This window comes from Accipiter gentilis, chromosome W (assembly GCF_929443795.1).
Source record: "Accipiter gentilis chromosome W, bAccGen1.1, whole genome shotgun sequence".
Classification (NCBI taxonomy): domain Eukaryota; kingdom Metazoa; phylum Chordata; class Aves; order Accipitriformes; family Accipitridae; genus Astur; species Astur gentilis.
The window spans coordinates 8,845,195-8,873,066 of NC_064918.1; the positions used below are offsets into that span (position 1 = coordinate 8,845,195).

The 27,872-nt window shown below is 54.0% G+C and overlaps 2 protein-coding genes across 5 annotated transcripts in view; one reads left to right on the forward strand and one right to left on the reverse strand.

The window, feature by feature from the left end:
* The first annotated feature begins 462 nt into the window (after positions 1-462).
* On the forward strand, positions 463-3,772 carry LGALS4 (galectin 4). The gene is given in 11 exon segments (XM_049794199.1): positions 463-507; positions 647-673; positions 675-754; positions 1,068-1,093; positions 1,096-1,273; positions 2,984-3,027; positions 3,204-3,253; positions 3,256-3,302; positions 3,362-3,411; positions 3,414-3,478; positions 3,480-3,772. Coding segments are annotated over 11 exon segments (834 nt in total). The 3' UTR covers positions 3,702-3,772.
* Positions 3,773-4,626: 854 nt separating this feature from the next.
* The window catches only part of ACTN4 (actinin alpha 4), a 33,704-nt gene continuing 10,458 nt past the window's right edge, over positions 4,627-27,872 (reverse strand). The window contains exons 2-22 of one of the 4 annotated variants that reach the window (XM_049793554.1): positions 18,389-18,503; positions 17,961-18,080; positions 15,318-15,404; positions 15,118-15,205; positions 14,810-14,888; positions 14,564-14,645; positions 13,554-13,639; positions 11,313-11,405; positions 10,960-11,190; positions 10,435-10,582; positions 9,860-10,010; positions 9,060-9,168; positions 8,805-8,945; positions 8,387-8,569; positions 7,958-8,092; positions 7,414-7,593; positions 6,942-7,088; positions 6,469-6,549; positions 6,068-6,133; positions 5,570-5,728; positions 4,627-5,482 (exon numbers count right to left, since the gene is read on the reverse strand). In XM_049793554.1, coding sequence (XP_049649511.1) covers positions 5,324-5,482; positions 5,570-5,728; positions 6,068-6,133; positions 6,469-6,549; positions 6,942-7,088; positions 7,414-7,593; positions 7,958-8,092; positions 8,387-8,569; positions 8,805-8,945; positions 9,060-9,168; positions 9,860-10,010; positions 10,435-10,582; positions 10,960-11,190; positions 11,313-11,405; positions 13,554-13,639; positions 14,564-14,645; positions 14,810-14,888; positions 15,118-15,205; positions 15,318-15,404; positions 17,961-18,080; positions 18,389-18,503 — 2,640 coding nt within the window. In that variant the 3' untranslated portion in view covers positions 4,627-5,323. Of the gene's footprint in view, positions 5,483-5,569; positions 5,729-6,067; positions 6,134-6,468; positions 6,550-6,941; positions 7,089-7,413; positions 7,594-7,957; positions 8,093-8,386; positions 8,570-8,804; positions 8,946-9,059; positions 9,169-9,859; positions 10,011-10,434; positions 10,583-10,959; positions 11,191-11,312; positions 11,406-13,553; positions 13,640-14,127; positions 14,214-14,563; positions 14,646-14,809; positions 14,889-15,117; positions 15,206-15,317; positions 15,405-17,960; positions 18,081-18,388; positions 18,504-27,872 lie in introns of all 4 variants that reach the window. The other 3 variants (XM_049793553.1, XM_049793556.1, XM_049793555.1) reach the window with 3 other exon arrangements.

The following is a 27,872-nucleotide window of genomic DNA, read 5'->3' on the forward strand; positions in this document are numbered from 1 at the left end:
GGGACCCTGGGGTGCCAGGGGGGGTTGAGGACCAAGGCCAATGTTCCCCCCTGGACCCCACAGCACATCTGGGCCACTCCTGCCCCCACCTGACACCTATATGCCTGGGTCTGCCTGGCATGGGGCAGAGTCTGAGGTGTTGCTGCCTTGGGCAGGATCCCCCCCCACCTTGCATCTGGGGGGGGTCAAAGTCTGGACCCCACCCTGCCTCCACCACCTGGGACCTGCCCTCCTGGGGTGGATATGGGGGAACCCCAAGCACCCAGGGGGGTGGGTCAGCCTCCCCCCCAGGTTTGAGGCCCCAGGGTCTGGGCTGTACCCCCCCCACCCCAAGCTGGCGTGAGAACCCAGGTGTCCAGGTGGGGCAGGGAAGGGGCCCTACCTCAGATTTGGAGCTATAAAAGTCCTGGCGCCTGTGGGCTCTGCATCCAGCCTGGCATCGTCACCGGCATCACCGTCACCATGGCCTTCATCCCTGTGCCCAGCTACCAGCCCGCCTACAACCTGGTTGGTATCATCCCTAGAGGTCCTGTCACCCCCCCCAGTATGGGGACCTAGGGGTCAGGGTCCCAGGGGTCCTGTCCCCATCCCCCCCAGGGACATGGTGGGGACCCTGCTGACCTCATGCTCCCCCCACCACCCCAAGCCACTGCTATACGTGGCCTCTGTGATGGAGGGGGCTCTGGCCTGGCATGACCATCTACATGCAAGGTGTTATATCCTCTCACGCTGACAGATACAGGGACCCTGGGGGGTGTGTGTGTGTCTGCTGTCCCATTGCATGCGCATGTGCACCCTCTTGGATGCATGGGTAGGAGGAGATATGGGGGACACGGGGAGATATGGTGGACATGGAAGGGTTATGGGGGAAATGGAGGAGGATGAGGGATACAGGGGGAAATGGAGGGGACATGGGCACAGCCTGGGGGATGGGTGACAGGTTTGGGGGGGCTGCGTGTCCTCTCAGGTTTGGGGCGAGCCTGGTGAGGGGGATGCAGGGGGTGGAGGGCTGCTGGTGATGGGGAGCAGGGGGGATGCAGGGATGGATGTGCCCTCCCCCATTGCAGGTTCCATGTGAACCTGGTGAGTGGGGCAGGGGAGGGGCTGACCTAGTGCTGCACTTGAACCCCCATTTGGGACGGAGGGGCAGGTGGTGCTGAACAGCCACCATAGGGGGGCAGTGGGGGCCAGAGCAGTGCCACGACCTCCACCCCTTCATGCCTGGGACCCCATTCGAGATCGTCATCACCATCACCCCCCCCACGCCTACCAGGTGCGGGGATGGGGGAGGGGGGTGGTGGGCTCTGCTGGTCTGGGGGGGTCTCAAGGGGGCTGTAGGGGCTCACTGGGGATATATGGGGTCCTAAAGGGGGATACAAGGGCTCACAGGGGGCATATGGGGTCTCCAAATGGGATATATGTGCATACAGAGGGTATATGAGGTCCTGAAGGACGATATAATGGCTCACAGAGCATATATGGGGTTCCTAGGCGGATATATGTGGTCCCAAAGGGGATATAAGGGGTCCCAAATGGGGAGATAGGGGCTCACAGGGCATATATGGGGTTCCAAAAGAGGACATAAGGGCACAGATGGTATATAGGGTCCCAAATGGAGGGATATGGGGTCCCAAAGAGGTATGGCGTTCCAAAGAGGGACCTGCATGGGCACACAGGGGATACATTGGGCTTCAAAAGGCGATGAAGGGGACGTATGGGCATGTAGGGAGTATATGGGGGGGGTCCCAAAGGGTGAGTATATGGACACACAGTAGTATATGGACATTCCAGAGAGGGATATATGGGCATGCAGGGGTATATAGAGACCCAAAGGGGGGGGGGGGGGGTACATGTATACACGCAGGGGCTATATGGGGTCTCAGAGGGGGATACATGCACACATAGGAGAGATATGGGGTTCCAAAGGGGGGGGGGAATATACATGCATGCAAGGGGTTATATGGAATCCCAGAGGGGCGTATGTGCACACATAGAGGATATATGGGGTCCCAAAGGGGGATACAGGGGCACACAGGGGATATATGGGGGGTGGGGGTGGGGGGGGTGCCCCAAAGGGGGCAATACAGTCACACAAGAATTATATGTAGTCCCAAAGGGGAGGTATATGATGTTCCAAAAGGGGATATATGTGCACACAAGGGGTATATAGTGTTTCAAAGGAGGGGTATATGGGGACATGAGGTCCCAAAGGGGGCTATATAGCGCTCCAATGGTGGATATATATATAGACACACATGGGGCATAGGGGGTACCAAAGGGGGATATATGGAATTCCAAAGTTGGCTATATGTTCACATGGGATTATATATGTGTCTGAAAGAGGGATATAAGGGCTCAGATGGGGGTGTGTGTGAGGGGCTCAAAGGGGATATATGTGTACACAAGGGGTTACAGGAGGTACCAAAAAGGGCTATATGGGATTTCCAAGGTCACACACAGTGATATATGGGGCCCCAAAGTGTGTGTGTGTGGGGGTATATGTGCACACAGGGGATATATGGGGGGGGTCCCAAAGGGGATAATATGGGCACAAGATGTTATATGGGGTCCTAAATAGAGTATATTGGGTCTCATTAGGGGATATATTGGCACACAGGGTCCCGGGGCGGGTGTGTGTGTGTGTGTGTGTGTTATATGGGCATACAGGGGGAGTATATTGGGTCCCAAGAGGGAGATATGAGCATGCAGGGGGTATATGAGGGGGGGGTGTCCCAAAGTGGATATGTGGGCACACAATGGTTATAGGGGTATATGGGGGAGGGTGGGTGGATGGAATCAGGGGATCTGGCCCCCCCAACACCTCCCCCGATCCCCATATCCCTCCTGCCCCCATCCTCACCTCTGCCCTGTCTCTCCACAGGGACCATACATATATCTCCCCACCACGCCAGTGAGTCGTGGGGGTGGGGGGTGTGTCACCCTGGAGAGGACCCAGATGTCTTTTGCCCCCCCCCCCCGACAGGCCGCAGACCATCCCCTACCATCATAGCAACCTGCCGGTGAGTGCTGGGGGGGGGGGGGGGGGGAGGGCACAGCCCAGACCCCCTGCCCTGTCCCTCACTGACCCTCTTCTACAGCCACCCTTCACCCGGGGGGGGGGGGGGGGCGCGCCAGCCCCGGCTGGGGGACACGCACGACACAGGGTGGTTGGGGGGGTGTGTGTGTGTGTGTCCTGTCCCCATCCCAGCCCCCTTCCTGTCCGTTGTAGCCTGTGCCCTTCGTGGCCACCATCCGGGGGGAGGGCTCATCCCCAAGAAAATCATTGTAGTGAAGGGCTTCATTCTTCCCCCGATGCCGAAAGGTAATGGGGGGGAGGGACACACACACCACCACCACCCCCACCCCCCCCCCCCCCCAGGTTCCACATCAACCTGCGGGCGGGTCCTGGGGGGGCATGCTGCTGCACTTGAACCTGCACCTGGGCGAGGGGGTGGTGGTACTCAACAGCCTGCTGGGGAGTGTGGGGGGTTGTCGGTGTCTGGAGGGCAGAGGAGCAGGATCTGCCCCACAACCCCTTCCAGCGCAGCTGCTACTTTGACGTGAGTACACGGGAGGGGGGGCACGCACAAGCGTGGGTGTCACATCTGGGTGGGTGCTGCACGAGCAGGAGGGGGAATCAATTGCATGAGGGGGTTGTGTTGCAGGAGGGTGAGCATCGCACATGGATGGAAGTTGCATAAGGGTTCATGTTGCATGAAGACCCACAGGGCAGGAGGACAGGTGTTGTCCCAGCCCCAGTCACCTTTCAATCACCTTCCTGCAGTGCTGAGCCCCATGGTCCTGTGTGTCCCGGTGTCCGTCCCCCCCCAGCCCCATGGTCCCCCATGATGACCCCCTAAACCTGTCCCCATGGTCCTAACCCCACAGTCCTGTCCCCACCCCTAAGGACCTGTCCCCATCCCAGCCCCACAGTCCCATCCCCATGACAGCCACTCCTTGCAGGGGGAACATGGGATGATGGTGACCATGAGCTGCCCCAGCACCTGCCCCAAGGGCAGCTGGCTGGGGGACCGGGACTCCTAGAAGTTATGGGGCAGAGCCAGGATGTGGCAGCAGCTCCCACCCCTCCAGACCTGCTGGCCAGGGCTTTTTGCTCCATTTCAGCCATAATCTGCAAAAAAAAAAAACAAAACCAGGACAGAAACCTTTCCAGGAGGGTTCTGCTTCCTAAGGGCTTTTGAGCCAAATTCCTGGGATTTTAGGGCCAGACAGCCCCTGCCTCATACTCCCCCCTGGCAGAGCCATCCAGAAGGAGAAAGATGCATCTCATTGCCCTTAAAAATCTGACACCTTTTATTGTCCTGTGCCCCAGGATCCTCCAAACAGACTGGAGCAGAGGTGGGTGAAGCCAGTGGCGGCCCTGGGGGGGTGTCCCAGCCATGGGGGGGGGGCCCTGCGCTCCCCCAGCCCAGGACAGGAGGGATGACAGCAGTGAGGAAGGGTATGGTCTCCATCATTAACAGTTATCAGCAATATTTTAATTACATGCCAAAGAAAACCAGTAATATATGCTGCTAGGTGAATATATATTTATATAATAAATCCGTAAGTTAATAAAGTAAATAGGAACCTTCTGGCTTTCATTTAAATTTTTAAAAATCAGGCTTTTTGGTTTTTTCTTTTTCTTTTTCTTTTTTTTTTTTTTTAGATTTTCGGTCTTCAGAAAAACCTGCTCCAAGGTTGGAGGGATGTGCTGGGGAGGGGGCTGCGCTGGGGCGAGACTTCCCCCCCCCCCCCAAGCTGGAGCAGAGGGGCCAATGCCAGTTCCGCAAAGACCCTGTTCAGATTTTCTGCTATGGAGAGGCATAAATTAAAGAGGGCAGAGGCAGGGCAGGAGGAGGGGCTCCCTTTGAACATGCCAGCGGCTGTCCTGTTCCATCAGTTGAAAAAATAGAAGGGGTTTATATTAAAAAAACAAACATCTGAGCCAGAGCTGCCAAGGCTCACTGCTCCCCTGCCAAGAAACCCAAAGCAACTAAAAGGTGAGAACCCCTCCTTCCCTGCCAGCTTGCAGCCTACCCTCCCTGCAGAGCAAAGTGAAAAAAAAAACTGAACAAAAACCCCCAAAATAAATCATTGCATAGGTATGTGGTCAGTATAATACACAATAACCAGATGGTGGGGCAGCTGTGTCTTTTTCTGTGATCCCCTCCCTGGGGAGACCCTGCAGACGGAGGGAACAGCTGGTGTTGGTGTGTGTGTGGATGCAGAGCATGGAAAAAAAACAAACGGGGGCTTGGCTCCTGCCAGGAAGCGCCAGCGCTTGGTGCCACCAGTGCTGCTGCCGCCGTGGCGGCCAGGCTCAGAGGTCGCTCTCGCCGTAGAGTGCCGTGGAGAAGGACTTGTAGTCCAGGGCTCCGGGGACGGCGTCGGGGCCCTGGTAAGGAGCCATGCGGGCGATGCAGTACTCTGCCTGGTCAGGGGGCAGCTCTCGCAGCAGCTCCTCGGCAGTGATGTAGTTCTGGGGTGGGGGGGGGGGGGGGGAAGAGATGAGCATCCACAGACCACAGGCACAATCCCCGTCGCCAGCCGCCCCACCATGCCTCACCTTGTCCCCAGCCAGGACTTTGAAGGAGGCAATGACTTGGTCAGCCGTGTCCGTGTCAGTGGTCTCCCGGGACATGAAGTCGATGAAAGCTTGGAAGGTGACGATCCCGCTGTTGTTGGGATCGACGACACTCATTATCCGGTTGAATTCGGCATCACCCTAGTGGGAGGGGGACCGTGGTGAGAGGGCACATCGGACCTTTGCTGGGCTCTCTGGTGTTCGGAGATGGCTGCCAGACCTGGCTTGAGCCCACCATGAGACCCCTCTGCCATCTACAGCTGCACAGGAAGGGAATCTCCCGAGTCATCAGGGATTGCCACGGCACAAACAAAGCATCTGGTGTCATTCCTGGCTTTCGGCACCATCCCCTCCTGCCCCCAGCCCTCTCTCACCCACCCTGCAGTGAGCGGCAGCCCTGGAGGTTCTCAGGCGATGAAAAGAAGATCAGAAAGGGAAAAAAGTGGGGAAAAAAAGGGGGGGAAATAGCAGATAGCATACCAGGCTGTATCCCGTGGAGATAAGGAGAGCTTGGAAGTCATCGGTGTCCATGCTTCCTGTGCACTTCTACTCCGAGAGGGTGAAGAGGAGGAAGAGGAGAGAGAGACGGCCGCAGAGGGCAGAGACGGAGAGCACATGCAGAGACAGAGAGGAAGAGGAAGGAAAACCCAGGAGGGCAGGGAGGAAGGGAGGAGAGAGAGGCAGAGATTCAGTCAAAGGAGGCATTTCAGTAGTCAACAGGGGAGGAAAGTCACAGGGGGAAATCCAGCACGGACGCAAGCGGAGGAGCGTGGAAGGGGAGGAAGACCACGGGATGGGGAGGAAGACCACGGGATGGGGAGGAAGAGAGAAAGGAGAGAGGTTAATGGCATCTGCAGCCACGGGGCGGTGAGGCTGGGTACCTGTCGGTCATTCTCCACGTCGTATCCCAAGCTGATGAGGCAGGCTTTGAACTCTTCTGGTCCCAGGGCACCGCTGTGGTCCTGCACCGCAGCATGGGGGGAAGCCATGCCGGCCGTCGAGGGCGAGGGGGGGGAACGGGGGGGCCGGAGACATGCACCGGGGGTGCGGCAGGAGGGGGGAAAGACACACCGTTAGTGGAAGGCACGCTGGCTTTGCTGCATAGAGGAGGCTGAAAGCAGGGCTCTGCCACCCCCACCACATCCCAGGGCTGCATCCTGGCACCGGGGGAGAAAATAATCCCATGGGTCTTGCTCCTCTGAAAGAGCAGCAGCAGCTTTGTGTGTGTGGGGACATGATGAGGGCCAGCGCATCAGCTCCCTCTGCACCCCCCACCCCAAGGGGAAGCTGACAGCTGAGACGCAAAGGCAGGTTTCGACAGCACCACCCTGGCACGCTCGAGGTGCCCCGGTACCTTGTCGAAGTGGTTGAAGGAAGCCCTGAACTCCTGCATCTGCTCCTGGCTGATGCCCTTGGCGTCACGGGTGAGGATTTGGTTCTCCACCTCATTGATGGTGCGGGCGATGGTGGTGAGGAGCTGCTCCCAGCCCACGCGGATGTGCTGGAGGGCAAGAGGAGAGGTGAGGGTCTCGGGGAAGGGACAATCCAGCTTGTCGAGTTGAGGCGTGCCACCATTTGATGGTGACTCTTGCGGTCAGGGAAGCAGGAGTCACTGGATGGGAAGCAGCTACTGGTGCCACCCCAGCACCCTGACTCAAGCCCAGGCTTTGCAAGGCTCCAACTAGAAGGGAGAGGGCACCTTTGGGTGTCACTGAACCCTCTGGGCGCACCAGGGGGAGAGAGCTGAAGCCTGGCTCAGCTCTACAAGGAAGGCTCAAAGCTCTCCCTTCACCATCCTCAAGTCTGGGTGGGCGAAGGTCACCCACCTCCATGGTATAGTTGGTGTGCTTGTTGTCGAAGATCAGCGCCTCCTGAATGAGCTGGTGCTGCTGCTCCAGCAGGTCGATGTTGGGTTTGTAGTCCACGATGCTCTGCTCATATTGCTTGAGGTGGTTGAGCTGGTCCTCCAGCGTGCCATTCATCTCGATGGAGATACGTCCGATCTCCTGGGGAAAACAACCCCAGCAGGGCCAGGTCAGGATTGGGCATGCCAGGAGCAATGTCACAAGCTCTGAACCAACCCATCCATCCATGGCTGACGTGGGGGGCTGACAGCTGCTAGCAAGCCTAAGCATGAGCCTCGGGGTGCACCGGGCTGATCTTATCAACGGATTCATCACTTTCCGTCCTTTTTTGGAGATGGGGCAATGCAGACACAGGGCAGCTCTTGCTCCGAAGGGAGGTTCCAGGGCTGCAGCTCTACCTTCCCCAGACATCTGGACGGCAGATGGCACTCCGGCTCCAGCGGAGCCCACCAGCCGCCGGCATAACGGCTGCCAGCCACCCCTCCAGCGCCGGCCAAGCCCTCACCTCCATCTTGGTCTGGATCCAGGGCCCCACGATGTTGGCCTGGCTGGCGAACTGCCGACGTAAATGCTCATTGGATTGCTGCTTGCTCTGCTCGTCGAGCAAGGCATGGTCCCTCTTTGGTACCAGCTGTTGGACCTGCGAGGAGAAGGGGATGGTGCTGGAAGAGCCGTGGGCGCACGTGGCAGCAGGGACAAACCTTTGCCAGGGCTGTGGGGATCGAGGTATTTCAGAAAGGCAGCTACAGAAAGGCACAGCCATGAAAACCCACGGTACTCCAGGCACAAGGGGAAGGAGCTTGTGGAGCATCTGGCTGCAGAGGGAGCAGGAGCTACAGCCTCACAGCCTTCATTATTATTTGCTGGCATACCAACAGACAGCCTTGCTGGTGCTTTGGCTACACATGGTGCTGATGCTGGAGGAGGCACTTACCCGTTCCCACTTGGAGTTGATGATCTGCGGGGTGACAGAGGTGTAGGGGTTGTTCCCAGAGAGCTTGATGCTGTTGAAGTCCGCGATCCGCTGTGCTTCCCTCTGGATGCCCAGGATGGCCTCGCGCTCCTTGTCGGCATCGGGCAGGGTGGACTTGAACTGGTCGTGAGCAGCAATGAGTCCCTGTGGGAGATGGGATCCAGGTTAGAGCCTGGGGCCAGGTTTGGGGAGCCGCTGTGAGAGTGATTTTATACTAGCTCATCCTCCCCCCCCCCCCAAGAGAAGCTCCCTGGATCTTGCAGACTCCAGAGCTCGCACAAGAAATGGCCAAGCAGCCATCTCAAAACAGGAGGCAAATGTCTCTGCAGAAAGCTGAAGGCTACAGAGCCTTCGCACCTCTCCTCCCACGGCCTCCTACCTCGATCTCCTCAATGGTGTGGACGATGAACATGTCCTGAAGGTCTTCCATGGCACTCTCCATCCAGTTGTTGAACGGGGCCGCTCTCTTCGCATACTCCAGGTGCAGCTCGTCGATCATTTCCAGCTGCTTCTCTGTTTTCTGCACATGGCCAGGAGGAGATAGGAGCGGAAGAAACCCCTCCCACCATGGTGGCCTTGTCCCCTCTGTCCCCATCTGGGGCAGGGAGCCAGCAAGGAGACAGGTTGTGCTTACCTCAAGAGCCTCTCTCCTGCTGTGGGTCAAGGAGCCCAGAACATCCCACTGGTCGCAGATCTTCTGGCACCGAGCGTTCACGCTGGGCGAGTCGTAGTAATCTAGCTCACTTTAGCAGGGGGAAGAAACGCAGCGGGGGGGGGGGGGGGGGCCACAGAGTTTGGGGCTGGAAGGGACCATGAGAGCCACTTTGGGACAGGCTAAGCCCCCCCACATCATGGCTGGCCACATCCTGATGCAGGGACACGCTCGGCTACGAGCGGCCCTTCCAGCGGCTTTCGGAGCCCCCGCCGAGGCGGTGAGCAGGGTGAGCTCTGGCAACGCCAGGGCTCATTAAAAGCCCAGCATGCACAAGACCGGCTCCTGCCTGAGCCACTGCGGCTCCTCAGCCTCTGCCTCGCTCCTTGCTGTGGCATTTTCCATGCTCCCCAGCTGTGTGTCCCTGTTGTCGGTGACTTGGGCCACTGGAATAAGGGCTCCATTCATGGCTTGGCCCTGCCTTTGGCTTTCAGTGTACTAATTGTGTGCAAGTTTATCTGACTGGGGAAAAGAAAAAAAAAAAGAGCCAGGCTGCTTTACAATAACCGTATTCTAGCAGCGGAGAAAACAGGAGGGGGAAGGGACGGGCAGAACAATAGGGGCACTGTGCAGAGAAGGCAGCCACCAGCGCAGTGCTCGAAGGTGAGCTGCAGTCCGGGTTTTGCCGCAAGACCCCCGGTACAAAAGGTTTTGCAGAGAGCAGAGGAAAAAAGGGCCAAAGCTCAGGGTGTCCCAGGGTCCCTGAGGGCGTGGAGACATACTTGAGTTCCTGCGCGATTGCTGCAATCTGCTCCACGCGGTCCTGATGTGCCGCCAGGTCACTCTCGAAGGCTTCATGCTTCCTGATGAGTGCTTTGATGTCTGACAGGGTGGCAGTTTCGTAGTCCTTCTGCTTCAGCATGGCCTCCTTGCCTAAGGACAGAGGAGCGAGGGCTGTCACCTCCCCGGTGGGGCTGACACTTTTTCCCCCTCCGAATGCACTGGGAGAGGCACTGAGGCGGACCCCAAACAGCTTTCCCCCCCTGCCTAAGCTGATATGTATCCAGAAACCCTGAAATAACAAAGAGCATCTCTGAGACATGCTGCTCTTAGAGCAGGGGCAGGGGACAGGGACCCTGGTCACTCACACCAGCAGCTTGCCACCATGTTGGCCCCGCTGCTGTGGTCTACAGCATGGACGGTCCCTCCTGCTCCCAGAGGAGCGGGGTGGCTTGTGGATTTTAAAAGGGTCGAGGCACTTTCCAAGGGCTTTGTTGCTCTCAGGGTGACCCGCCTGCAATGGACGCAAAACCTCCCCGTCCCTCCACCACTGAAAAGTGCCCCCCCAACCCGCTACCTTCGGTCCAGGCCTCGTGGATGGACGCCTTCTGCCTGAACTTCTCGGCCAGGTGGTCAAGCCGCTCCAGCCGCCTGATCTCGTTCAGCAGCCATTCCTCGTAGCCCTTCTCGGCTTGTTCCAAGTGCTGCCAGCTGTTATTGATGTCCTGGGGACAAGGCAGAGGGGCCTCAGGCTCAGGGGTCTGTCAGGGTGGGTATGACCGTTCTTCCCCCACCTCCTCATTGTCACCACCGCTGGCAGCTGGGTCCCCTCCTCCCCACGGTGATGGCAGCAGAGGCACATGCCCCTCCGAAGCTGTTCTGACCACTTTGGGAGCCCCATCTTACATCAGTGCAGGTTTTGGGAGAAGCTGAAGAGAAATCCATCCCCAAAACCCCTCTGGGAGCACAGGAGAGCAGGTCCAGCTTCCACGCTCTCAACTGCAGCATTCAGAACAGGTGGACCCCCCCTCCCACCTCATCACCCCTGGGTCTCCCAGCTCTACTCCCCCCGCCAGTGCAGGATGCTCCAGGAGCTGCTCACCGAGACCATCTTCCCCTCGGAGGGCATGAAAGCAGGCCTGTTGCTCAGCCGGAGCTTCGTCTGCAGGGTGTTGAAGTTGATCTCCAGCTGGCATTTCTCCTGCACTTTGGGGGGCTTGTGGACGCGCCGGTAGTCACGGAAGTCTTCCAGCTTCTGCTGCATCTCCTGTATGGTCTTCTGCGGGCTGCGATCCTCCAGCCAAGGGATGGTACGCTTGATCCACTCCAGCAGCTGGGGGGGGGGTGGTGGAATGGGATATGATGGGCAGGGGTGGAGAACAGCAGAGGGAGGCCAGTTTTAGGGGGCACGGGTCCCTCCAACCCCGCTGGTGATGGGGCAGCCGGGTGGCTTACGTCAGAAGCGAGTTTCTCGTAATCTTCCATCAGGTGCTCGTTCTCCTGGTTGACGGCCAGCACTTTGCAAATGCGGTTTGCCGCAGTCTCGGCCTGGAGGGGAAGAGCAGCACGAGGAGGGATTCAGAGCTGCAGAAGGCTGCTGTGCCCCAACCCACACATCCCCATCCCAACCGGACGCATTCTGCTGGAGCAGTGCTCTGATTGGCCTGGGGGATTTGGGAGCTGCAGAGCATCCCCCTCCGGCAGCCCGGCTGGGCGCAGAGGATCTCTGAGCACCGTGCAGGGGAGACGCAGCCTGGCTTTGAGGCTGCGGAAAGCCGAGCTCCCCAAAACCATCACGGGCAACTTCCAGCGCAGCTCCAGCATTGCTACCTCCACACGAGCATCACAGGTCAAACCTTACTAACGGCTTCACAGACAAGGCAAACTTGAGTTTCGAGTGCCGGAGCCTCAAAGCCCGTGGCCACGCCGAGCATGCCACTATCACGAGCGAGACCCACGCTGCCCCGGTGTTTTTCCTTCCCTGCTCTCTATCCGGAGGCGCACTGCCCTGCCAGGGTCTGGCGCTGCTTTCCACAGAGCAGGAGAAAAGCCCATCACACCCAGGCTGCTCCTCTTTTTTGTTTGTTTGTTTGTTTGTTACCCATCTCTAAGCACCATCCTTCGGTCTTCTGCTCTTCCATGAAGGCAGATCCTCTCTACACTGGGTGGGAGGGTGAGGAGGAGGCAGAAAAGATAAGCCTGGGGGATCAAGTACCTTGGTAGGCAGCACAGAAAGAGTCCAAGAAGAGGAGTTGAAAGCCAGACATCAACAGAAATAGTGGAGAGGGTCTACAGAAGGATGGGGAAGAGGAAAAACAAGTCGCCACAGGGGAAAAGTAAAAATAAATAAATAAAAAGAGAAAAGCTAGGCATCAGAAGTCCAAAACCCAAGGAAAAGCCAGGAGGGAGATGGGATACAGTGCCGGGCTGCTCCTCCTGCTGCCCTGGGTGCGGCTTAACCACATTAGCCATGCTCCCCACTGAAGCCAGGCGCTGCCGTCTCCCAGCACAGCGCAGAAGAAAACAGCACATGTTCCCGCAGCTAATCGAGGCCAGCTGATGAGGAGGGCATGCCGGCCAGGAGCAGACCAGCAAGAATAAAAACCACCAGCCAGGTTGGGATTTGCAGGGGGGTTCATGCAGCTAGTAAGTTAACCCCAACCTTCATTAACCATCCCACAGCTGTGCAGGACCTCCAGCCAGTGTAAAACCTGTGATGCCAGTGCCTGCAGAGCAGCTGTTGGTGGTGGAGCCATGCAGAGACAGGGTCTCTGCCTTTTGGGTTTACCCCCTTTGGGGGCAGCAGCAACAGCCTATGCTGTGGGGCAGCCGTCGAGAGCTCGGTGCTGGCCACACTCGGGGGGGCTCTGACCACAATTCAGCTGTGTGGATCAAGACCTGGATTGCTCCCACACAAGCTGAGGCTCAGCCCCAGCTCTTTGCATGCCAACAGCTTTCTCAGCCACCAGCTGTCTGAAAGGCTCACTCACTTCCTGAATCCCTCCGATTAGCACAAAATAGTAATTGCTGATCCACCCGAAACAGCAATGTCTCAAAATGCACCCACCACACTGCGAGCCACCCCCCTTTGGGTCTAACATGAGGTGTTTAGGAAGGAAAGGAAAGGGCAGCTGAGCGATGGTGCTGAGTGGGGAGATAGGTCAGGAGTCCTCCCCAGGCATCCCACGGTGACAGGCAGCACCCTGACAGGATGATGGATTTCATGCCTGGCTCTGAGCACTGGTCTAATGAGTCTCCCTAATGAAGGTCTCAGACTGGGCTGGCGGGAACACCAGCCCCCCCTCCCCAAGCCCTTGGGTAAAGCTGATTTAAGACATTGCCTTGAGCTCTCGCAAGCCCGGATTGTGCTGAAGAGATGCATCAGAAACCCGGGTCACAGTGCAAACCAGGACTTGGGCTCTTCTCGGTTTACCCAGGTTACCTCCTGCCCCATACGGTGACAAAAGCCCATCTACACTAAGCCTGGAAAGACTTCTCCAGCGCAGGAGCCAGCCCAGCTCTCCTCCCAGACAGGAGCTTATGCTTTGCCCTTTTCCCGAGTGAAGCGGAGCTAAAGCCAGCCCCGTTTTTATGCTTCCAGAAGCCGTGCAGCAGTGCAACAACCCTCAGGAGACCGAAGGTCCGATGTTAGTAGTGGCTTGACCCAAGCATGCAGCTCCACCTGGCAAAGCTCACCTTCTGAGCACCCGAGAAAGCGTGGTAGAAGCAGGAAACATATGTCATGATGGCCTTCTCATCGGGCCTGAGAGTGCCTACAATATCTGCGCAGAGAGAAAGGGAGGAGAGAGGGTGAAGAAGCAGCACGGCAATCTTCAACCTCCCTCAGGCATGCGGCAGAGGGGAACAAGCGCTTGCTGGGACCTGGGATCCAAACCAGAGCTGGCTGACGGGGTTATTTTTGCCACTGTGCTTCCCCTGCTTAATAGCTCAGCCTCTTGCAAAGTGCTGAGGCTTCATTTTGAGATGTATCTGAGCTCCCAAGACTCATCAGGCAGCTTCAGGAAGCTCCTTTCTGCCCCAGGTTAGTGCCGGGCTGGTGCTCTGCCAGCCCCTTGGCCCAGCTGTGCTAGCATCACATTACAGACAGATTTGGGGAAGCCGAGCGGCTTTTAAAACCCATGTGAACGAGCTGAGGTCTGGTTCCCAAATCAACAAGAGACAAAACGGCCATCTGAAAGAGAAGTCACATGAGTGTAGGATGCTGCAGTTGGAAATGTTACAGCAAGATGGACACAGCCGCCTCTGGTACCTTCTGAGCCCCAGAAAAGGCATGGTAGAAGCTCGACACATAGGTCATGATGGCTTTCTCATCGGGGCGAGCTGTGTTGACAATGTCTGCAAGTGAACAAGGGTTAGACTGAGGGGGGACGTTCACCACCTATGGCACAAGCCAGGCTCCCTCTCCACGCTGTGCCTAGGAGCCAGCTCCTCTTTAGGCTGGAATCCACAAACAAGCAGCGCTTAAAAGCCAGATAAATATACCTGTATGGGCAGAAGAGTGTTTTAAATACGGTCCCCTGACGTTAAACCACCCCCCTCCCCTGCTCCAAGTGAGGCTGGCTGCCGGCATGCTTCCTTGGTGCCCGAAGGAGTGGATCTTCCATCAAGGACCCGGATGTTTATGGCACGTGGACAACATCACCCTTCGGCAGCACGTTACAGCTCGAAGCACCCGGAGAGCTTACCCTCTGCATCCAGCATCTTGGGGATGTCCAGGTACTTCTCCGCCACTTCAAAGGCGTTGTTCAGATTCGTCACAGGGTCATCCTAGAGAGAGGAGACGAGCTAATGAAGAGGGCTGCAGGGAGCCCAGATGCCTTGCTGAGGCAGTTAAACAGATGGGTGGATGGACAGCCGTGCTTCTCTGCCAGCTCAAAGCTCAGTTTTCAGTCGAGAAAAGCAGCAGAGACTGCACTACCACCGAGTTTTACCTTTCTGAGTTTGTCGTATTCGATGAGCTCCGGTCTGTGTCTGTGGATCAAGGCATTAAAAGCAAGACCATCCTTCCAGCTGCAAGAGAGGAGGGGAGAGTGAGATCCCTGTGCCAGCACAGGGCTTAAATTCACACACACGGGTCCCCCGACATCCCTCTTGTCCACCCCTCCTCGGTTCACTAATTTACAGTAGAAGGGCCAAGATGAATTGTGCATCTTCCTCCGATCCTGGAAAACCTCTCCAGGAAAGGCAGCCTGGATAAGGAGCAGATCTTGGAGCCAAGGCGGCCATCAAGGAGGGTTACCTGATGTGGAAGTTCTGCACATTGACATTCTTGTAGGGAGCTGTCTTCCTCTGACACCACAGTAGCAAGCCCTCCTTTGCTGAGGTCTCTGCAAAGGGACATGGCAGCTCACGAACCAGCTGGAGCAGCCTTGCCAGCAGATTCGGAGAGCGGATTCGGCATGCGATGCCGCCTATGGTGCATGTATCTCTGCCCCTTACCTTCCACTGAGATGTCCTGAATGGCAAATCTGAGGATAATGGTCCAGATCATGCCCAGCGTCATCTTCGCATTGCCATCGACGATCTCTGAAAGCCAAAGGTTAAAAACAGACATTCAGCTCCCCGCAGCCGGAGGTGACCAATGTCCCTTCCCATCTACAGAGTAACTCCAAGAGATGCGGGAGCAGGGAGCCAGTGGGGAAGGTCTGTGTCTCTCTGGCACCTCATCGGGAAGCCCAACACTAGGACTGCCCCTCCAGCACATCCAGAGATACACCGATTGCTTCGCAGCTTGCAAGGACAGGCCAGGAGCTCGTCAGATCTTCAGAACGGGATGCCAGCAAATGCCAACGGCAGGCAGGCAGCAACTTCTTCCCCTCCCCGCTTTGCCTTCAGGTACGGAGAAACAGGCAGGAGCTGCCAGAACAGCACCCCGGAGCCCAAATTTGGGCTTGCCACCCAACCCACCCCACACTTTGATTTCGCTGCGCACATTTGTCTGGTACATCGGAAGCTACGCAATGATCTTGTAGCACGCAGCTCGCTCTTCACCCGCAACACATCGTATCCTTGCCCCGTGTCTTTTGTGACCAAATAAGTCCAGAACCGGAGCAAGCGTCCTCCAAAATAAGTGTTTGCAAACCCAGTTTCACAATGGTGGTGTTAATGCCCAGCTCTGTCTCTGCCAGACCTCGTGCCGGTTGCATCTTCAGCGGGTCCGGACGGTGACCTGCCACAGTCCACCGCATCCCAAGCTGATGGGACAGCTCGTTCAACCGCTGAGGAGAACCGAACCATGGTTCCTGAGAAGCTCTGGCTCACCCCTGGCTGGGGAGGCTGGAAGGTATCTCCTTGAACAAGCAGATGTGACATTTCTCATCTCTTGAGCAACCCAAGCGCTTGTTTTGGGGGGAGGTTGAGGGATTAAGTCAAGATACTCAAGGAGCAGTTGCCTGCAGTGACCGTTCAGCTGACACGTGGGAGACTTTGGTGGATAAACGGCTGTTGTAACCGCCACCACGCCCTCGCATCTTGTATTTTAATGCAGCACCAGTTGGAACATGCACCATTTTTGGGAACAGGCAGTCTTCCCCAGCAGGCAAGTGACGCCAGCCAACAAGACTTCAAAGATGTAACCACGGAGCGAGCCACGGTCTTCCAGCCTATTCAAAAACTGGCTCTGCAAGGTGAGCCGCTGCCAAATGGGTCCCTGTCCCCTGCAAAAACCACCCCAAAGCTCTGGGCCAGCCCTTGGGTTTTGTCAGTGGCGAGTAAATCCCAAGGCAAGCGGTCCTGGCTGCTGTGCAGACTGGGAAATCCTCTCCCCCAGCCCCAGGGAGGAGCACAGAGACCTCAGAGCAAGGGAGGGAGGGAGTTAAATCCAGCGTTTAACCCGCTTCTCTTTAGCAGCAGGCTCCCAGCTTGCACCGCATCCTCTCCCACATCAAGCCAGCGTTTGCAACGTGAACCCTTCGACGTCCATGTGTTTGGTGCAAAGGCGACACCAAGCCCGTTCCCCAAGACAAAGGACACGCTCTGCTTTGTGTGCAACCAGAGAAAAGCTGAAGCAAAGGGTTTTTTTCTGCTCCGTTTGCCCAGGTTGATTTTCGTAGGGATAGACCAAATCGACACAGCTGGGGCAGAGTCAGGAGCTGGCCTGGCCCTGGAGAACCCCACGACTGAGGAAAATCAGAGATCCTCATCTAATGGAAGGAATTTTGTTTTTTAAACCATAACACTTTTCCTGCCAGTACGAACACTGGGCAAGGCTCAAAGGGAACAGCAGGCAGAATGATTTGGAACAACACAGCTGCAAATATTTGACTTTTCTAGAGGGTTTTTTTTTTTTGACCCGATCACCAATGGCAATTAGTCAAGGCAGCAGCAGGTACCCATGAGATGGGCCCTAGAGGAAGCAGAGCCTTCAACTGATCGTCACACCTCCCTGCCCTCAGGCTGAAAATCAACCAAAACACCTTGGGATGTCTCCTGCAGCCTGTCCAGAGCTTGCCGCAGGAGAGGGGGGAGTTCACGCTTTGCCTAGCAAGTCTCACTTCGTCCAGGCTTGGGGCGCAGGCTGGAAGGAGCCACTGTTTTCTGATGAGTCCAGCAAAACTGCATTGTGCAACAGCCTCCCCAAAATAGCAGTGACCTTGGAGAAGGAGCCTGCACCACCTTTAACCTCTGAGCTCCAACACGGTGAGCAGCACTTGCCTGGCACTTCCTGGACGGCGTGCACAGACTCCCCTGCAGCAGCAAGACTGGTGACACCTCCCAGCTGACTCAACTGCGGACCAGTCTGCGGCCGCAGCGATAAACCCATGCCAATGATCCAGGTATGCCGCCCAGCGCCATGACTCACCCGCCACCCGGGGTGTGTAATACTGCCTTCAAAATACCAGCTCCCGCTGCGCCCGCTGCTGTAAAGTCAGGCAAATCACAGGCAGGCGTTGCCAGCACATCGTTCAGGTGCCAGCATCGGGTCCCTGCACCAGCTTGCAGTGTCATGCTGCGGGGCAGTGGGCAGAGACCACAGGTCATGGTGACACAGAGGAGCCAGTGGTGGTGCCGGCTGGCAAGTTTTCCCGCTACCCGCCGTGGCCTGGATTGGGCCACCGAGACGTGCCGGAGGTCCAGACTCACCTTCAGCTCCTATAGAGACCAGCTTGACACCTTTGCTGGCGATGAAATCGAGGGCTTTGTTCACGTTGTTGATTTTATGCACTCTCATTTTTCCCCGCTCCGGTTTTGGCAATCGTTCCCCTGGAAAGGAGAAGCCAGCGGGATTAAAGCTTTTTGTTTAAGGTTAACAGTGAAAGAATATGGGAGAAGGATGAGTGTTTAGAGGTGAGGCCACAGGACAAAAGACTTGCTTTGAGGTATATTGGCACGTTAAAAAAACCAACAAACCCACCACCATCCTCAAATGCCACTTTATAAACCTTGCAGGGACTCTTCTGCACACTATGAATAGTACAGGTACAGGGGACATCGACGATGACAGACAGGAGGGATGGGAGGTCGCACCAATGCGTCCTGCCTGGCAAAAATACAGAGTGGGGGGGACTGACCTGAAATCACCTCCAGAAGCAGCATGAGCTTGAGGCCATCGCGGAAATCCTCGTCGATGTTCTCTATCTGCGTGCCAGCCTTCCGCAGGTGGGAGTTGCACCAAGCTGTGAATGTCTGCGAGGACAAGGCAGGAAGGACAGTCAGGCCGGGGACCAGAGAAACCACACCTTGCTGTGAATTGATGCACCAACTCCCCCTTTTCAGGGGCCATACTCACTGTGTCCCCCCAGCCTGGTGCCGCTTGTCCCCATCTCCAACCCCTCGCCCCAAGTCCACCTCTCCCTCGTGCTGTTGTCAAACTCCAGGACTAAGGGTTTGTGTGTTATTTTGCAGAATAAACAGGGAAACGGGGACCCTGCTGGCACACCGCGACGTCTGCTGGGAACAAAAGCCACCCCGCGGCACTGGCGGATCCCCGGTGTAGGGTTCAGTTATATGGAAGTTAGTTATTGGACCTGAAAATAGCTCATGGTCACAAGATTGTTCCAGGCGCCTTTAGAAGGCCTTGAACAGAATAAATAAGAAGATAGAAGAAGAAAGATCCCAATTAGGAAAACACAGGTGCACATTCCATGATAAAGGGAACTTGGCACAAACAACCTCAATTCAGGGGCTTATCTTGACCAATTGGACTAAGACAAGTCTTGTATGCTCTAATTAACACAACCAATTATGTCTTATGTTTGTGCGCGTGGACAGTACCGATGTAACCAATCACCGCTTATGCTTATGCGCGTGGACAGTACCGATGTAACCAATCACCGCTTATGCTTGTGCGTGTGGACACCAAGTGCTTGCATGTAGTAGCCAATCAAAGTCTCTCAACAACTTAGAGAATTGTATAAAAATGATTAGCTAAGCTCAATAAACTGGCGACTTTAATCATCACATTGGTGTTCCGTCGTCTGGGCCCCGCACGGATTAATCCCTAAACCCTACATTTGGCGACCTCCGACGTGATCCGAAGAGGAAAAAGAGGCAACGCTACTGAAAAGGCGGGGGAATTGCCGCGGACCACGGTGGCTTGAATGACAGCACCGGCACTGCTCAGGAAAAGCAGGTAAAATCGTAAGCTTACGTTGATAAAAAGGGCGGCAAGGGTTTCGCAGCATCTGCGAGGGAAAAGACAGCCGGAAAGATATTTATGAGGCTGGTTCAAAAAACAGAAAAATATTAAAAAGGACAGAAACCTTTCAATTAGTGTGGGTACAGCTTTTGAGCTTAGTACCTGGAAAGCTATCGGAACCTCCCTATGGGATGAAATTAGTGACAGGTCTAAAGAAGTTAAAGGTCTTGCAACTTTATGGAAATTGATTAAGACAACTCTGCAAGAAATGAAAGCAGATCGTAAAGTGTCTGCGTCTGCTTTTGCTGCTCTCTCTCTCCAACCTCAAGTGAAAGGGAAAAGCGGGGAAAAAAACATAATGCAGCAAGAGAGACTTTTTGGAGCTTGTCCGCCTGCTCCTGTGCTCTTGACTTCTGCTCCACTCCCTGGGACTGCCGATATTAATCAGCCATCTGACAGTTCCCAAGCCTCCCTAACTGTACGATTAAAGGAAACTCTACAGAATCAAGGAGTGAGCAAAAATCCGCCTATGAGAAAACAGTCCCCAGATACCACCGTTCAACATGAACAAATTATACCTAGCATATACCCTGATTCAAATAATGCAAACGAGGATTTGGCTACTATAATACAAGAACAAGAGAAAGCTAAAATACATGCTGAAGCTCACGCTGTAGCACTCGCGGTAGCATTACGACTGATGGTGTGACAGGGAAAAGGAGACTACGGCCCATACAAAGACCCCCCCGCGTGTCATCGGTGCGGTCAACCAGGGCATTTGAGACGTGCGTGCCCTCAACACATAGCAACGCAGCCTCGATCTGTGCCGGCACGGACTAACAGCAGCCGGTCAAACTTTCCTGGGGTCTGTGAGAGGTTGCAGAAGCCTCTGTACATCCACAAAAGCTATCGCTACACAAAGACATACGAAATGTACATGATGTACAAAAAACTTGTCGGAGACCTGCAGTGGATCCGGCCTTATTGTGGCATCACCAATACAGACTTACAACCACTGTTGGACTTATTGCGGGGCAGCAATAGCCTAACTTCTGTACTACATCTAAGCGCGCCAGAGCAGCAAGCCTTGACAGCAATTGAGCAGAAAATCACATCATCTATGTCTGGCAGATATATCCCTGATTTGCCCATAAATTTGTATGTATATAACTCAGACAAGGAAGTTGCGGGAATTCTGGGTCAGTGGGATGAGCAGCAAAAACAAAACCCATTGGTAATACTAGAATGGATATTCTTGCCTGCTAGCATGTCAAAAACAGTAGTCACTAGAATTGAAGCTCTGGGGATGTGCATTCAAAAAGCAGGGGTAAGGGCGATACAAATTTCAGGGAAGCAAATGGACAAAATCATTTTACCTGTATCACTTGATATTGTGAATAATGACATGATGAAAAATGACTGCCTTGCAGTAGCTCTGCTGGACTTCAAGGGGGAAGTAGATAATCACTACCCCCCCCACCCATTATTTAAAACAATGTTAACAATGGAACCGCACTCTATCTGCAGCAATAAGCCGCTGGAAGCCATTACCGTTTTTACTGATGCTAGCAGCAAGACAGGTAAAGCAGGATTTGTATATTTACAGGACGGATCCTGGAAATCCGAAGTCATTCTGTCAGAGTGGTCAGTACAAGTGCTCGAGCTATTAGCCGTATGCTCTGTTTTTAAAAAATGGGATAAAACACCTGTCAACATTATTTCAGATTCTCAATATGTCGTGGGGATAGTCAAACGTATGCATAGGTCCCTACTAAAAACTGTAAACAATAAGCAGCTGTTTATGACACTTTTAAAATTATGGATGTTACTAGAAGAACGGACAGACTTATTTTTTATCGATCATGTTCGTAGCCATACAACGCTGCCGGGATTCATTGTGGAAGGTAATGCGCGCGCGGATCAACTGGTAGTAGCCAATGCAAACATCTATTTTAATACACCCAAACCTGATTTGTTTGGACAAGCACTGCTATCCCATAAATTTTATCATCAGTCGGCAAAAGCGCTGAGTAAACAATTTAATCTTCCATTGCAGCAAACCAGAGCTATTCTTGCTGCTTGCCCAGACTGTGCGAATATTCCAAACTTACAACCACAGGGGGTGAACCCCCGGGGATTATCACCATTGCAAATTTGGCAAACAGATGTTACGGAATATCCCAGTTTTGGGAGATATAAATTTATTCATGTATCTATTGACACATATTCGAACCTTATGTGGGCTACTGTTCATATATCAACCAATGCTAAAGCCGTAATTAAGCACCTTTTGGCAGCATTTGCCGCCATGGGAGTGCCAACAGAAATTAAAACAGACAATGGCCCGGGATATCACTCACAGTCATTAGAAACATTTTTACAGATGTGGGGGGTAGCTCATAATTTTGGCGTACCCCACAATTCCACTGGTCAAACTATTGTTGAACATGCACATCGGACCTTAAAGGATCGTTTAAACATTTTAAAAACGGGGGAAGATATGCGGCACTGTACTCCCCAAGAGTTAATAAGTAAAGCACTGTATGTTTTGAATTGGCTACAGCCACGTGGTACTGAGGATCAGATCCCAATTAATAGGCATATGTGTGGGAACAAAAATGTTGATAAAAATCAGCCGCAAGTTTCAGTATTCGATCCGGTTTTACAGCAGTGGCAAGGACCTTGCAAATTATTTACGTGGGGAAGAGGGTATGCTTGTGTTTCCACAGGTAACGAACAACCCCATTGGATACCGGCGAAATGGGTCAAGCCATGGATCGAGCGACCAGATGCCATAAACAACTCAGAAGAGCAAGAGCAAGAGGCAGCGGAGATGTCAGCAGGTCCTGAAGCCCTAGATAGACCGACTAGACAAATCACGACAGAGACTGGCAGTCAATGTGGAGATTAAGAATGCGTGTAAAAAACATGGAGTATGATATCATTTTTGAATATGTATTTTAGTGCGAGTGGGTAGAAAAGAGAGTTAATCACCAAAAAAAAAAAAAAAAACAAAAAAAAAAAAAATTTTTTTTTTTAACCACTGTAACAGACATTCAACTAATCATAATCAACTAACCTACTAACCTATAACTAATTGTATAGAGGCTAAGCAGTTTAGAATAAGTGCTGTAGAGAATAAGTAAATATATATATAGTTTAATGTTAATCAGTCCTCGGCGAAACATTACTCACAGAAGCCGAGTGTGGAAGTAGTTTTCAGATACCTGATATGTAGTCATTCATTAAAAAAAAAAAAAAAAAAAAAAAAATATTTTTGCTAAACAGTTAGTTAAAACTGAAATTAGAAGTAAGGTCATAGACTCAGTTAACAATCTAGAAATAGGGTGATGGGAAGGTCCATTTTTCATTAATAACCTCGGGGCGAGATTATGCTTATGTTTTCACAGGTGCAAGCCCACAATGGACTTCCGTTTGATTTATGCGACCATCATCATCCGAAGCATCATAGATGGTGCGGCAATACGAATACCACCTCAGCCAAAAATTAATGCGTAGGTCATCTTAGCTAACATAACAGGTTAAAATTCTCAATGCATTACGGCCGCATCACAAAGCCCATGAACGAATTGATAAGATAACTATGACTTGTGCAGTGCGCCTGGCCAGCGAGTGCATGTGTCATAGGTTTTCAATTGAGGTGGATTTTGGCACCCGCCGGCCACGTGTGCTAAAATCCATTCCTCTGAAAATGTATAAATACCGGGATTTTCCGAAGAGCATCAGGCTGGTGTGCAGCAAAAGCATAGTTGCCTCCATAGGGACACCCACATAAAACTGACACCTACTGATTGCTGGGCTAAGTTTGCGGAACAAGACAGCAATATGCTATCCAAAAAAAAAAAAAAAAAAAAGTGAGAGAGGGGGAGATGTAGGGTTCAGTTATATGGAAGTTAGTTATTGGACCTGAAAATAGCTCATGGTCACAAGATTGTTCCAGGCGCCTTTAGAAGGCCTTGAACAGAATAAATAAGAAGATAGAAGAAGAAAGATCCCAATTAGGAAAACACAGGTGCACATTCCATGATAAAGGGAACTTGGCACAAACAACCTCAATTCAGGGGCTTATCTTGACCAATTGGACTAAGACAAGTCTTGTATGCTCTAATTAACACAACCAATTATGTCTTATGTTTGTGCGCGTGGACAGTACCGATGTAACCAATCACCGCTTATGCTTATGCGCGTGGACAGTACCGATGTAACCAATCACCGCTTATGCTTGTGCGTGTGGACACCAAGTGCTTGCATGTAGTAGCCAATCAAAGTCTCTCAACAACTTAGAGAACTGTATAAAAATGATTAGCTAAGCTCAATAAACTGGCGACTTTAATCATCACATTGGTGTTCCGTCGTCCGGGCCCCGCACGGATTAATCCCTAAACCCTACACCCCGGCTCTGCTTTCTTTCTGGTGGGTTGCTCGCTGCAAGGACACTGGAGACCCATGGGGGGATTTGCCCCATGAAAGCTGCCAGACTCTGCCAAGCAAGCAGGAGGAAGGATGTCCTGGATGGCAGCTGCCTGCAAAACAGGCAGACAGCCCTGTCCACCCACACTCCAGGAGCTGGGGGTGGGGTGTGGGGTGGGGGGGTTTGCAATAACGCCTCTGCCAGCAAGGGGAGAGGTTTTTCCACTTTGTCCCCCTCCTTAGGTGCTCAGCAGCAAATATTTGCTAGCAGAGGCTGGCGAAGGTCAAGATGATGAACTGCAAACAATGCATATTCCTGCGCCGAGGCTTTGGGATGCATCTCGGTCTCCCCCAGGAGCAGGGTGTTATTTCCCAAAGGGGAACCGGGCATTCATGTACATTAAAGGTGCTGCCGGCTCCCAGTTTGCAGCCGGGGTTCCCCTGCGGACCCCAGCCCTAGGTAATAACGCACAAAGCAGATATTTCCTGTTGCTCCACCCGGAGCCGTTAGTGCTGCCAAATTACGGCCTGAAATCGCAGCTTTTATTGCAAAAAAGCTGGAGGCTCAGGCTCTGGATTGGCGCTCATAGATGCCGGCACCTTGGCTCCATGGGGGGAAAATAAACCACCATCAATCAAGTGGCAAAGTTTATGCTGTGAAATCGCAATCACTCCTGCTCCTTCTGTCTGCAATCCAAGACTGTTGTGAACCCACTGGCCACGGTTCGGTTTCGGATGGTCCTGTTGGTCCATCCATGGACCCAGGTCCCCCCCCCCTCCCTCCGCTGTCTCCTTGCCGCCTGGTGAACGGGGAGCATTGTTCAAGGCTGGCTCATGGGCTGCGGTGAGCTCACAGCCAGGGAATGCTGCAGTGACAGCTTTTAACAAGCCATTCATCCCACCAGGACCAGGGGGAAGTGTTTCCCCTGGGCTCAGGAGCAGCACTGTCGGCTGCAAGGGGGTCAGGATTGTGCTAAGCCGGGTTTCGGTTAAACGCAGACCAGGCTGGGAACCAAATCCAGAGGCGACTCTGAGCCCATCCTGCACCGAGACCCCCGGAGCCGGCAGTTTGAGGAGCAGGGCTCGCTCCACCCCAATATCTGCTTTTAGGGCAGGATTTTATGAGAAGAAACACTGTCCGGCCGCCACAGTGCCATATCCACCTAGCTGAATGCTGCAGGATCCGTGCCCGCTTCTCACCAGAGCCGGATGCCGGCTTTGTGGTGTCAGACATACAAATACGCTAGGATTGACCTTAAACAGGAAAGCGGGGTCACCTTCAGGGGGGAAACGCAGCGGCTCTGTTTGTTAAAGCTGTTTTTGCAGCCTGTGTCCTGGCAGAGAGACTGGGACAGCCTGGACAAGCTCACCTGTGCCGCAGAGGAGCAGCCCCATGGCACCGAGAGCATGCCAGGCAGCTCAGCGGCTGGGAAAAAGTCACCTTTCCTCTGCTGGGATTTTACATGTGCTAGGTCACCTCCATGACTTGCCCTGGGGCTGGCGGTGTGGCTACCTCAGCATCCCAGCAGCAAGGAGAGCGGAGATGTCTGTATAAGGGCAAGAGAGGTAAATCTGCAGCTGGTGTTCCTGGGCTGCTTATCAGGACCTCACGCCCATCAGACATCCCTGAACAACCGCTCAGCAATGACAGTCATCATACACCGCTGCATGCCTCTGCCAGGCGTGCCTGGGTGTTGTCCCTGAACAAGGCGAGCTTGCTGGATCATGCCGCAATGCCAGCTGGGGGAAACTCAATGGAGAGACCAGCTGCGAAGCAAGCCCTGGCACGTGGAAAAGGCGAGTCAAGAGCTGAATCACGCCCAGCGTGGCAAAACCCACCCGTATGCAGCTGCTAAAAAAAAAACATCCAAAAAACCCCAAAAAAACGAAGCGTAAAAACAGAAATAAAACTCCACCTCTGAAGGAATTTTTCCACTTTACATTTGGAGTGATTCAGCCCCGTCGAGGCGCTCGCTTGTACGGCTCCGGTTTTGCAAGGATGCTGCTCTGCGTAAAAATAGTAAACCGTGTGGCACCAGGGCCGAGCTGCTGCGTGATACATCAGGCTGCTGCTGCTGGCCAAGGAGCTGTCACAGCCGGCCGTGGTGACAGTTGCCTTTCGGCACATGGCCTCCCCAGTGCTTTTTGAAGCCACCTGGCGTGCCGAGCTGACGTGCTGCAGCCCCCAGGCTTGTCTGCAGCCCCGGCCGAGGTTCCCCCCTCTCTGTGGCAGCGCCGAAAGCTTGTCCTTGTTTCCAAAACACTATGGAAACAGCCAAGGAGTTAAAGATAGTCGCAAAGCAATAAAAAGCCTTCGAGCTCTCCCAAAACCTCCCCAGAAGCTCATTTCCTCAAAAGATGATGGATCTCTTCCAAGTCCCATGAATTTCTTTTCTGACGGCTACCGGGCAACCACAGCACCGAGCTGGGGGCTATTTGCCAGGCTGAACCCTTGCTCTCCCCCCAGGTCCCCCTCTCCCAACTGGGGCGACCTGCACCCCTGGAGCTGAAGCTTCTACCCCCTAAGCAGGACAGCACTGAGGCACTCGGAGCCTGTTAGCTAAACCCCATCAAATTGACCCCAAAAACCGGTTCAGGTGAGCATGTCTCACTGTATGGGGCAGCCTCGGGACGGAGCCGAGCCGGATGAGATGAGGCAAGCCTAACGAAGCCAGCTTAAGGACCGGCTGGCGGGCAAAGAGCAGCTTTCCCGCAGCAATGTGTTACGAATAAAAGTTACTAAAAAAGGAGATTCCACATATGCTTCTGGAATTTCCTTCCCACGGAGGCACTGGAGAAATGCTTTCCAGGCATTGTATCAAAGCCACCTTTGTTGGGGAAGAATAGGTGGCCCTGCACCTTCCCCGGGTGCCGAGCCCGAGCCAAACCTCCCTTGGCAGGGGGAGACCTCCCCTCAACCCCACTGAAAACCCGACTCCAGCACACCTCGGGGAAGGAAGATCCATTTTCCTCCAATTTTATGCAACACCTGGAAACCTTGAGAAAACAGGGGGAGGAACACACCCAGCGAAACCAGCCTTGCCTTCCCCCTGCCGAATTTGGGGGGGCTTTTGGCAGGGAGAGGGGTTCATTTGAGCGTATCCTTTCATACAAGCCAAACTCGGCTTCGAAAAGCCATGGCAGTGCCGGTCACCAGCTCTGCCAGCAAGACGCTGGGCTGGGGACTGCCTATGGGAAGCTGCTTGCCAGGGAGGGGGTTTTTATTTTTCACCTGTCACCCACAAGCGCAGCGGGTGGCATCGGCTCTGCCTGGCTCAGATGGAAACAATCCTGAAGGATTTTTGCAACCTTCCTTCCTTTTAAGGCAAACACCAACATGGACTTTAGACTGACTTGAAAACCTGACCGAAATACTCTCTGCTGTCCTCAGAGGCCATGGCACAGGGCTGAGCGTTTGTTTACTTGGGGAAATTTATGGGCAGAACCCTATCAGTATTTTTCCATTAGGTCACTGCCAACAATAATCTGTCCTAAAAAAAATTTAAAAAAATAAGCATCTTTATTTAGAAATCTACTGGAATAGCTTTTTTTAAATTTTTAAAACAGTTTCTTCTCACCCACAAGCACTTTCCCTGGCGAGAACAACCTTGATTGAGGCAACTGTGGAGTGACAAGCCCAATAATGCTACCAGTTCCTCCAGAGCAGGTTGCAACAAGACCCCTCACAAGCAGCTGGACGCTTTTGGTCTCATTTCCAGGGTTTTAAGCAAAAAAACCCCCATCCAGCCTGGGAGCACGCATTACCAGCCTGAACACAGCCACATGCATGGAAAGTGGCGGCAAATACCCGAGGGAGCCCACCGAGGGCTTGGATGGACAACAGGGGGTCCAGCAGAGCCCAACATACCGGGGCAGAGCCACCGCTTCGGCCACACTATCTCCCCTTCCTTTGGGCCACCAATGGGAAGCTCATTAGGGCAGGAAATCATTCCTGCACTCCAGGTTATCAGCCTGCTCTTAAGATG